Below are 12,239 nucleotides of genomic sequence, written 5' to 3'. Positions count from 1 at the left end.
TGACGGTTTATTCCGTGACTTGATGATATTATTGGTTAATTGCAAATTAAAGGGTATTTTAACCCCCTTTCATTTTATTTACCATTTTTCTCCTTTGTTTACATTTGAAAATATATTAGTCATAATTCATAATCATCCTTGGTTGTTTATACCATGTCGGTTTAATCCGAGTACTATGACAAACTTGACTAATTACAAATAATTGAACTTAACATGATTAGTTCAAATCAAACATTTTCCTTTTACACATTTTACTATGCTTTTTGAACTTGCAAATCCGACAACGAATGTTACTAACACAATAGTAATTATTCTGAGTCATGCAAACAACATTTGCAAATCTTTCATCATAAATACGGTTTTAAATAACATTTTCAAGAACCAGAAGATGCCCCCATAGGTCGGCTCATGGCTCGCGCCCCAAGCCGCCGTCTGTTTCCATCTTTCAAAACCATGGCAGAGCCCTTTATCTCGCCAATAGGCTCGCGCCTTAAGAGGGCTGCCTGGCACTGTTCTGTCCCATTTTGGTACTTGTCTAGGACGATCCCGATTACGGTTTATCCGAATACATGACGGATCAGATTGACAAGTTTACGTTTTTACACTTTGTCATTTGACATCCTTTTTCAAATAAATGGATCGTGTTAAGCATCATAACCCGAATTTGGTAAATGGATGTTTAATTTCCGTTTTCACATGCAAATCAATCTAAATCCAACTTGACATCTTATGCTTGATATTTGGATTAACAAACCAACTTAGAAAGCTCACATGTTAGGTTAAACTTTTGGATGCGCATTCATGCATTTTAACCGTTCTATCAACTTTTGCACTTAAACAACCACGATCGATCAGTAGAGGCCGCTAACGTGGGCGGGATTGGGTGTCCGATTAAAGGGCTTCCCAATACTTACCTCACCCCTTACTCAGAACCTTTGGATAGTGGATGGCCTTATCCAGGGCGTACGAGAGTCATTCTAGAGATAGGATGCTAAAGAGGGGCGATTTCCTTATCTTTAGTACCTATGTCAAACGCTGCTTTGTGCTTCATTTGACCGAGGTATAAAGTGGATTTTGAACGGGTTCCGAGCATCCCATAATTGCTTGGTGGCAACTCCGAACATCTCTAATCGTTTCGAGACCTTTACCGAGACGAAACCGACCGATCTAAAACGATCCGGTCGAAAGCATTTTTACGCCGCCGAGCGTGGCTTTCAAAAGACCGCTGCATGTCCATAGATTGGCTTGGCGTGCAGGTGGCCCGTGACTACGGACCGGTAGGTGGCCCACATCCGCAGACCGAGACATGGCCCATGTCCACAGTTTGGCGACTCCGCTGGGGAAACTAGGACACTTGTGTCTTTGTGATCCTTAGAGGTGAAACTCGAATGAGGTCGTGGTTAAAGTGCATTAATTGATATTACGGTCATAAGTCGGGTTCCTTGTCTGGGCCCACAACATAACCTTTATCGACCAATTGGCTCGCCCGTCGGCGTGAGTTTTCTCATCCCCGCGTTTCGAATCCCGATTGAGTCAAGCATACCGTTGACGTTACACATTTCTGTTTCGTCAAAGAGCTCTCATCACCTTCGAGCACGAGGCTAGGGCACCCTCCTTACACATTTTGTTTGGATTGGTATCCCTCTCGCAAATCGGGGTTTGATCGCTTGGTGTGTAACCCACCCTTATTAAGCCAAAACCCATGTCAGCATTATGCATAATATAATGAACTGTGAGTGCTTATGTGCTACTTGATCATAAGTTCTTCCGTGTCATTTCAAACTTCAAAAGCACATTTTTGCGCCGTTATAATGGCCATTTTAAACCTCGGTCTTTCGCCGACCGTTGCACGCCTTCTTAGGCCGTCATAATGACGATTTTTAAACCCGGTTTTTATAACCGTTTCAACACGCCTTTCTAGGCCGTCGTAATGACGATTTTCAAATCCGGTTTTTATAACCATTTCAACACGCCTTTCTAGGCCGTCGTAATGACGATTTTCAAATACAGTTTTCTACAACCATTTCAACACACCTTTCTAGGCCGTCGTAATGACGATTTTCAAAACCGGTTTTTACAACCGTTTCTAAGCACCTTTTTATGCCGTTATAATGGCCCTTTCAAAACCCTGTTTTTATAACCATTTCAAATGCACCTTTTTATACCGTTGTAATGACGATTTCAAACCTTGGTTTTCACAAACCATTTCAAAATCCCCTTTCACGTCGTCATAATGGCCGTTTCAAAACTCGGTCTGCCGCCAACCGTTGCATTCTCAAAGCACCCTTTTACGCCGTCGTAATGACGAATTCTACCCTCGAATTTTCAAAATTCAAAATCAATTTTTAAACAGAAACGTTTTTCAAACCGTCGTAATGACGATTTTAACCAGTGCAACTTTCCAAAATTTCAAATGTCGTTTTCGAAATCAAATTTGGCTTTTCTAAGCCGTCGTAATGACGATTTCAATTCTCACAATTTTCGATTTGCATACCGTCTTTCAAAGGTTAAAACGGTTTTTTAACCCCTCATAATGACGAATTCAATCCTCACAATTTCCAATTTCAGATCTTTGAAAACAAATTTAACCGTTTTCAAATTTCAAATCCAATTTCAAATCATTTGAAAACAAATTTAACCGTTTTCAAATTTCAATTCAAAATCAAATATTTGAAAACTAATTTAACCGTTTTCAAATTTCAATTCAAAATAAAAAATCTTTGAAAACTAATTTAACCGTTTTCAAATTTCAAATCCTATTTCAAATTCTTTTAAAACAAATTTAACCGTTTTCAAATTTCAATTCAAACTCAAATCTTTGAAAACAAATCTGACCATTTTCAAATTTCAAATCCAACTTCAAATCATTTGAAAACAAATTTAATCGTTTTCAAATTTCAATTCAAAGTCAAATCTTTGAAAACGAATTTAACCGTTTTCAGATTTCAAATCAAAACTCAAATCATTTGAGAACAAATTCAACCGTTTTCAAATTTCAAATCAAAACTCAATCTTTGAAAACAAATTTAACTGTTTTCAGATTTCAATCAAATTTCAAATATTTGAAAACAAATCTAACCGTTTTCAAATTTCAATTCAAAATCAAATCTTTGAAAACAAATCTAACCGTTTTCAAATTTCATTTCAAAATCAAATATTGAAAACAACTTTAACCGTTTTCAAAATCCAAATCAAAATTCAAATATTTGAAAATAAATTTAACCGTTTTCAAATTTCAAATTCAATTTCAAATGGTTGAAAACAAATCTAACCGTTTTCTAATTTCAAATTCAAAATCAAATCTTTGAAAACAAATTTAACCATTTTCAAATTTCAATCCGATTCCAAATTGTTTGAAAATAAATCTAACCATTTTCAAATTTTCAACCCAATTTTAAATCCTTTGAAAACAAACTTAACCGTTTTCATGGCCATTGTGATGACGATTCCAAATTATTCGATTCTCTATTTTCTAATCCGTGATTCGGAATTCCAAAAACCGTCTTCGGAAACAACACATTGTTTTCATAGCCGCCGCAATCTTAACTTAAACCGTCTTTTGAAAACAAACCTAAGACAACCCTTTCAACTGGCCGACCTTCTAAAGATCCTTACTCTTCGGAAACCGTCCATAAAACGACAAATGAATTTTTTTGAAAATTTCTATTTTCGAAAATTTCAGTCCACCTTTCCGATTCAGCCTCGAATCGATTAGAGTCCTGTCGAGTTCAAGTCAAGTCGTCTAGATAAAGTCAAGTGTTCGCCAAAGTTAGTACCTACCTTCAGGTCTAGGTCGTGTCGCCTAATTGTCGAGATATCTTCATTGGCATTAGCAGAGTCAAAACCTGTCGGGTTTTAAACCCGCATTTCCCCTACATTACGGGTCAAAGGTCAAGTTTGTGTACATGTCTTTTCCAACGGCGTCACGCCAACAACAAACCTCCAAATCTCGTCATAAGTCATCTGTCTAGGCATCACTATGCCAAAGTTGACACTCGAGTCTAAGTTCAAAGTCGTGCACCAAGAGTTCAAACACAAGAGGACATTCACGATCTTTAATGAACTCATAACCTAGTCACACTGTCGCGTCTTCACGACAAAACTGCCTTTTATACAATGTGTCACACTTGCCTTTGTTTGTGCAATACCTTGCCAAGACAAGTTATAACGCCCATCGTTATGTCAAATAGGAATCCCTTGGATGCCAACGATCGTCAAACAAAAACTCAAGAAGCTGATCAACCTTCATCTGCCATGACTCCTGCCGAAACCAACAATATGGTCCTACGACTCCTAGCTACCGTGGAAAACTTGAGCACTCGTCTCTCCCAAGTTGAGGACAAACTAATAACCGGGAATTTTCCCTCTTTTGATATTGAGCAAAGGGTTAAGCTCCTTGAAAGCCGGCTACTTGCCATCGACAAAACCAAAACCAGACGACCTCATATGTCCTTCCCTGATTTGGGTATGCCTTATGCCACAGCCTTGGAGAGGCTAATCTCCCAAGGAAAGCTCAGTCTGATTGGTCCAACTCCAGACCCTTCACCACACAAGCGAGGACGTAGGTGGGACGGAAAACTATTTTGTCAATATCACCAAAGTCGCGGACATGACACTGAAATGTGTCTCCCTCTAAAAGGTGCCATCCTTGATATGATCGAAAAGGGTGAATTACCATTACCCCCCTCAACAAACAACAAAAATGATCCTCCAGAAAATCCTATTGGAGGCAGTCAGGAACCTTCCCTAGACTGCTCTCACCTCATCTCTCCTGACGATGAGAAAATTCATGCAATTAATGAAGATGGCATCCAAAGCGCTATAATAATGCTCTCCGTCTCTATCAACAACATATTCTCAAAGCTGCAAGTGGCTATTGATGATTTGAACACTCGGGTAGCTAATTTGGAGAAGAGGTTTGGTAGTACCGAAAATGAACCTGACCATCAAAGAAACCAACCCTTGGTTCACCAACCAACAGCTGTTGAAAATGAGGAATCATCCGATGGTTCTGATATATGATTTATTTGCACTGAATTTCCCTTTTTCTTTTACGCATTTCGACTCATATCGAGTCGGTTTCATATGCATTTCCTTGTATTTTGTGCCCAATCCCCGTACCTGTGATTTGGTGTATCCTCTTGCAGGAATCGAGTCGAGTATAGAGGAATTGGGGCAAGGAAGGCATTTCAATGCCTTTACATGAAGAAAAGGGAGATAAGGAGCTGAAGGAAGCCCTCTGTCGGCAGGCCGGCAGCCGGCCCACCGGTAGAGGATGCTGCTGTGAGGAGGAAAGGAGGAAATCAAGCCAAGAGATGTTCTCTGCCGGCACCGGCAGGGAACACAAGCCCATACTTAGAATTTTTGATGAAGCATATTTGAGCCAAAATTTGAGAGACTCGCTGCCGGCATGGAGCAACAGGAGTGTAGAAATGAAGAAGAAAAATCGAAGTAAAGGTATCCTCTACCGGCAGGCCGGCAGCCAGCCCACCGGCAGAGAATATCAACAGGTCTAATTCACGTTGAAATTCCAAGATGGCGCTGCCGGTTGGTGTAGCCGGCAGCCGGCTGGCCGGCACAGGATTACGCAGCACGCAAATGGGCTTTTTCCCATTTCCTTCCTTAATCCAATGAAACACTATATATACCCCTTCCCTAATCAATTGTAAACACAACCCTAGATCTAAAAACTTTCCCTAATTATTGTAATCTTTCCCTAATTAAGCTTTAATCTTTCCATAATTATTATTAATTACTTAGTAAAATTAGTTAGTATTAGTGATTATCAATTGTTTACACTTGGCTTTTGGGATTGTATTGAGAGATTTTGGAGGATTTCCTTCATTTATTCAATCAAAGCAATCATCTTTACTCTTGTTGGTACATCTCTTCTCTTGTTCACTTGCTTAATCAATTGTTTACATTTTATTTTGCCTCTTATAATTGTTTGAATCTTCACCATGTCATCTCTTTTTGTTATTGATTCTTCTCTATTTGTTTGTTTGAACAATTTTGATATGAGTGAGTAGTAACCCTTCTAGGGTTTAAGGGGAGTCTAAATGGGATTATTAGGCATGCTAGTTTGATTAATTTGAGTCTTTAGTGAAATATTTGTCTTTCTTAGTATTGCATACAAGGTGTTTGATGAATTGTGTGAGTGAGAACTTGTGCCTTTTGTCTTAGTTGCTTAATTCCTCCATTAAATGAGAGTTTGTGGTGGTCTTGTTGCATGCTTAGAATGGTGTGTTGCTTAATGAGAGTCGATAATCACCTTTAGGATAATCAAGAGATTGATTTGCATCCTAGGATAAGCCCTCACCTTTGACTCCTTGAATCGACTTATTTGCCTCTTAAAACCATTTAGATGAATCCGAAAACCCTAGCCTTTAATCAATCGTATACACTTTCTCTTAATTGCTTGCATTAGTTATAACTAGTAGTTTAAGCCAACTCCTTTTCTTTCGTTTGCGACTAGACTAGACTCCTATTTAGACTAAGTAGAAACCCCTCCATCCTTGTGGTTCGACCCCGATTTACGCACTAAATTGGGTTATATTTTGTTGATGGTAAGAGACTTGACCCTATCACTAAATCTTGCTCATCAAATGGCGCCGTTGCCGGGGATGGCGTTAGGTTATATTTTGTTTATCAAGAGTCTTAGCTTTAGTCTTATCTCACTTGTTAGTTTGTTTTAGTAGTTGTGTGTTTCATTGTAGAGTGTGTGATTTCTTGCCTTCTCCTAGTGTGTAAAAACACTAGGAGACTAACGGTTTATTGAGTGCATGCCTAGAAGGAACCACCAATCTCTACTCTTCAATTCCGACCCCGAGAGGCTTTTTAGGACCTTGAGGACAAGGACCCTTGATAGAGTTCGGAACCCTCCACGGGCAAACATTGATCAACCAAATTCACACACCCCACAAAATATTGATACCACATCCACACTTCAACCAAACATCACAATTGAGACTCTAATAGAAAACCCTTTTCATAACTTCCCTATTCTAAATAACCCACCTCAATCACCACCCCCTCATATACCAAATCCTCCACCACAAATGGCTCTACGAGACCACAACCGGCCTAACCATAATGATTCATGTAACCATATTAATTTTGGCACCTTGGCCCCAAACAACTTTGAAATGCATCCCGCCCAAGTCGGGTTGATTGAGAAAGATTTGTTCGGGGGGCATATCGAAGAGGATGCCCATGCTCACCTCCGGAAGTTTAAGAGGAAGGTTTCAATGATGAAAAAGAATGGGGTGTCCGAGGACACCTTGAGAATGATGTTGTTTCCGTTTTCATTGACGGGCAAGGCGGACCGGTGGTTGAACATTCACCCCCGGATACCTTCACGACATGGGATGCCTTGGCTAAAGCATTCATGGCCAAATATTACCCTTCATCAAAGACCGCAATGCTCCGTAATGAGATTCATACATTTCAACAAGAAGACGGGGAGTCTTTAGGCGAAGCTTGGGACTGATATCAAGACTTAATAGCAAGTTGTCCCCATTATGGAATCCCAGAGTGGTACATCACTCAAACATTCTTTCAAACTTTGCTACCGAGGACTAAGGAGATGGTAAATGCCTCAGCGGGGGGAGGATTTGATCATTTGAATGATGAAGAGGGCACAACATTGATCAAGAAAATGGTAGATTCGGAAGCAAACTATGGTTCTGGAGGAAACGTGCTAAGAAGGAATTGGAAGTTCCCTAAGGAAAATCCCTCAACTCCGAGACAAATGCCAAGCTCGACTTACTCACAAAACCATTTGAAAAGTTTCAAAGAAATCAAGTGCACCAAGCCACGACCTCACATGGGCCACCCATGGAGGAAGTGGTTCAAGCTTCAAATTGTGAGCTTTGTGGAGGGAGCGGTCATACCTATGACTTGTGTGCCAACAACTATACCGGTGGCTATGAAGAAAATGTTCAAGATGTTAATGCTTTCCAAAGCTATAACAACAATACAAGACCACCAAGACCACCCTACAACAATCCCAATGTCTACAACCCAAACACCAACTTCTACCATCCCGGTTTGAGGAACCACCCCAATTTTAGCTACAAAAGTACCAATGTTCAAAACCCACAACACCTTCAACCACAAGCCCCAAATAATCCACCCGGTTTTTCTCAACAAAGGGGAACATTCCCCAACCAAAGGACTAACCCCGAAAATCAAAACCAATGGCCAAACAATAATCAAAACCAAAACTATGGTAACCAACCACAAGGGTACCAAGATTTTGGTGGAAATCACAGCAACCAAGGGTTTTACCAAGGGAATCAAGTGAACCAAGCAAATCAAGGATTTGGGCAAGGGTATGTTCAAGGGTCTCAAGAACAAGGTCAAGGATCAAACTTCAACAACAATGGTCCTAGAGCTAACTTCCAAGGGGGACAAAACAACAACCAAGGTTCCAACACTCGGTATGACTATGGGTTCCCTCTACCCATAGCCAACCAACCTTATCAAGAACCCCAAGGAGAGCTCCCCCAAAATGAGCTTTTGAAGATGATAAAGAACATGCAACTTCAACATAGTCAAGAGATGGCTAATTTTGCCGAGGCAACCCAACAAGAACAAGCAAACTTGAGGGCTACCTTCCTTAAAGACATGAGAGAAATGGAATCAAGGATGGCCTCTCACGATATAGCTAACCCTCAAAGGCCGCCCGGTGGTCTATTGGCCCAAGGACAAAGTTCCAAGAACGCCTCAAATAGCCACCATGCTCATGCGGTAGTGTTAAGGAGCGGTGTAGAGCTTGAGGACCCCTACAAAGACCTTGAGTTGGAAGTTGATGAAGAGCCCAAGGGGAATGAGTTGGGAATGAATGGTGAAGAGGGAAGCTCACCCATGGCATCGTCGACTAAAGTTAGTGAAGATAAGAAGGGGAAGAAAGCTTGTGAAGATTCGTCAAGAAGTGGAATTCAAGTGGATAAGGATGTTGATGGATATGTGGAAGACCTCCCTTATGAGGAGGAAGCTATTGAAGAAGTACCTTTGTAACACTCTAAGAAGGTAACAAAGAATTCGCCTCCTCCAAAAGTATCTTCCAATTCTCAACTTGTTCCTAAAATTCCTTACCCTTCAAGAGCCATTAAGAGTAGGGAAAACCTTAAGTATGCCAAGTTTTGTGATATGCTTGAGAAACTTGAGGTTACCCTACCCTTTATGAAAGAGGCATGTAGTGCTCATATCCTTAACAAAATGCCTACTAAACTTGATGACCCGGGAAGCTTTTCAATCCCATGTGTAGTTGGTGGTGTTCCTATATCAAGAGCTCTTTGTGACTTGGGAGCAAGTGTGAGTGTTATTCCTTTGAAAGTTGCAAAGAGTATTGGCATTCAAAACCTTGCTCCCACTACCATGACTCTCCAATTGGCGGATAGGTCCGTCAAGCGCCCTATGGGGGTGCTTGAAGACGTACCCGTCAAGGCGGGAAAGCTTTTAATCCCCACCGATTTTGTTGTCCTCGATATTCTGGAGGATAGCCATACCCCCATCATCCTTGGTAGGCCATTCTTGGCTACCGGAGGTGTTCTTATTGATGTCAAGAATGGGCGGCTAACCTTTCAAATTGAGGGCAACAATGTCGAATTTAACCTCCCGAATTTGATGAAAGGACCGAGGATGGAAAGATTGAGCACTATTGAGTTGATAGATGAGGTAGTACATGAAGTAGCCCGTGAAGAAGCGGAGATGTAAGAGGTTTTTCAAATCTCCTTGCATGATGAGGCTATGAAGGAAGATCATGAAGTTGATGAGGAACTATTGAAGAAAGTGGAGGGTTTTCTCCCTCCAAAGGTACAACTCAAACCCCTACCTCCCTCACTCAAGTATGCTTTCCTTGATGAGGGGGAGGCTTACCCGGTGATCATAAATGCTAACATAGGTGAGTCCCAAGAAAAGAAGCTTTTGCAAACCTTGAGAACTCATAGAGGGGCACTTGGGTATAACATTGATGACATCAAGGGCTTAAGCCCGAGTTTGTGCATGCATAGAATTGTTCTGGAAGAGGGGAGTCAACCCAAGGTAGATGGTCTTAGGAGGATAAACCCTAAAATGGCCGAGGTAGTTAAAAATGAAGTGTTGAAATTACTTGAGGCCGGGATTATCTATCAAATAACCGATAGCAAGTGGGTTAGTCCGGTTCACGTGGTACCAAAGAAAGGGGGGGGGGGGGGGTACAAATGGTTGAACAAGAGGATGGGACCACCCTACCTACTAGACCGGTGACCGGGTGGCGCATGTGTATCGACTATAGGAAACTTAATGCCGCCACCCTTAAAGACCATTTCCCGATTCCCTTTATAGACCAAATGCTTGAGAGGCTCACGGGCCATGCTTACTATTGCTTTCTAGATTCTTACTCCGGGTTCTTCCAAATTCCCATCCACCCGGATGACCAAGAAAAGACAACTTTCACTTGTCCAATAGGAGTCTATGCTTATCGTAGGATGCCATTCGGGCTTTGCAATGCGCCCGACACCTTTCAAAGGTGCATGATGGCAATATTTTCGGACTTTCTAGAGAAAAGCATGGAAGTTTTCATGGACGACTTTAGTGTCCATGGGGACTCGTTTGATCATGGTCTTGAAAATTTGACTAATGTGTTGAAGAGATGTGAGGAGCACAACCTCGTCCTTAATTGGGAAAAAATGCCATTTTATGGTAGAGGAAGGGGTTGTACTCGGTCACGTTGTCTCTAGTAGGGGTATTGAGGTTGATGGTGCTAAGGTTGCCATTATAGAAAACTTGTCACCTCCTTCCAATGTAAAGGGAGTGAGAAGTTTTCTAGGCCACGCCGGATTCTATAGGCGTTTCATTAAAGATTTTTCAAAAATAGCAAAACCATTGACCTCATTACTCCCCAAAGATGCCCCCTTTGTGTTTGATGAATCTTGTCTTGAGGCTTTTCATAGGTTGAAGAGAGCATTGGTCACGGCCCCAATAATCCGGGCTCCGGATTGGAGCCTTCCCTTTGAGATAATGTGCGATGCTTCGGACTTCGCGGTTGGTGCGGTACTTGGGCAAATGGTGGATAGGAAGCATCATGTGATATATTATACAAGTAAGACCCGTGACCAAACACAATGCGGGTATTCTACAACCGAGAAGGAAATGCTAGCAATTGTTCATGCCGTGGAAAATTTTTGACAATACCTTGTTGGGTCTAAGGTGGTGGTTTACTCCGACCACACCGCCTTGAGACAATTGATGGTGAAGAAGGATGCTAAATCCCGACTTTTGAGATGGGAACTACTCCTTCTAGAATTCGATCTAGAGATTAAGGACAAGCCGGGATCCGAAAACCTTGTTGCGGATCATCTATCGAGGTTAACTAAAGAGTTCCGAGGGGATAAAGACGATGGGGTCCCTATTGATGAATGGTTGCCCGACGATTCTATCCTTGCTATTACCCATTCCACCCCTTGGTATGCGGATATAGCCAATTTCTTGAGTTCTAGCTTTATCCCCGAAGAATTTGATAACCAAGCTAGGAAGAAGTTGAGATATGAATCAAAGAGATATGTGTGGGAGGACCCTTACCTCTATAGAAGGTGCAATGATGGGATTTATCGGAGATGTGTCTCTCAAGAAGAAGGCCGTGCAATTCTCCAAGCTTGCCATGCCACCACTTATGGAGGGCACTTGTCCACATCTAGGACCCAAGCTCAGGTTCTTTATTGTGGCTTCTATTGGCCCTCCTTATTCAAAGATGCATATGCCATGGTACACTCTTGTGATTCTTGTCAAAGAAGAGGTAACATTGGAAGGAGAGATGAGATGCCATTGAACAACATTTTGGAAGTTGAGCTTTTCGATGTGTGGGGTGTGGATTTCATGGGACCATTCCCATCTTCATTCGGCAACCAATATATATTGGTTGCGGTGGACTATGTGTCCAAGTGGATCGAAGCAATCGCCGCCCCTACCAATGACTCAAAGGTCGTCTCCAAGCTTTTCAAAGACTATATTTTCCCCCGTTTTGGAGTATCCCGGGCCGTTATAAGTGATGTTGGGTCACATTTCATCAACCGCACCATCTATGCACTCCTCAAGAAGTACGGTGTCCGGCATAAGGTAGCTCTTGCTTACCATCCCCAAACCAATGGGCAAGTGGAATTCTCCAATAGACAAATCAAAGCTATATTGGAGCGGGTTATGAACAAATCTAGGAAGGATTGGAGTGCTAAGCTCAATGATGCATTGTGGGCTCTAAG

The 12,239-nt window shown here is 41.6% G+C and overlaps 1 protein-coding gene and 1 non-coding gene across 2 annotated transcripts; one reads left to right on the top strand and one right to left on the bottom strand.

The window, feature by feature from the left end:
• Positions 1 to 7,420: 7,420 nt before the first annotated feature.
• On the bottom strand, positions 7,421 to 7,527 carry LOC141625703 (small nucleolar RNA R71). The gene has a single exon (XR_012535470.1). It is a non-coding gene; the product is annotated as a small nucleolar RNA R71 (small nucleolar RNA).
• Positions 7,528 to 9,381: 1,854 nt separating this feature from the next.
• On the top strand, positions 9,382 to 9,720 carry LOC141620303 (uncharacterized). The gene has a single exon (XM_074437212.1). The coding sequence runs from the start codon at positions 9,382 to 9,384 to the stop codon at positions 9,718 to 9,720; it is 339 nt and encodes a 112-aa protein (XP_074293313.1).
• The last annotated feature ends 2,519 nt before the right edge of the window (positions 9,721 to 12,239 follow it).

This window comes from Silene latifolia, chromosome X (genome assembly GCF_048544455.1).
Source record: "Silene latifolia isolate original U9 population chromosome X, ASM4854445v1, whole genome shotgun sequence".
NCBI lineage: Eukaryota > Viridiplantae > Streptophyta > Magnoliopsida > Caryophyllales > Caryophyllaceae > Silene > Silene latifolia.
This window is presented reverse-complemented; position numbering and strand designations above follow the sequence as displayed.

Bases quoted from the DNA above. Each gene is read 5' to 3' on its own strand.
- LOC141620303 (XM_074437212.1), top strand. From the start codon at position 9,382: ATGACTCTCCAATTGGCGGATAGGTCCGTCAAGCGCCCTATGGGGGTG.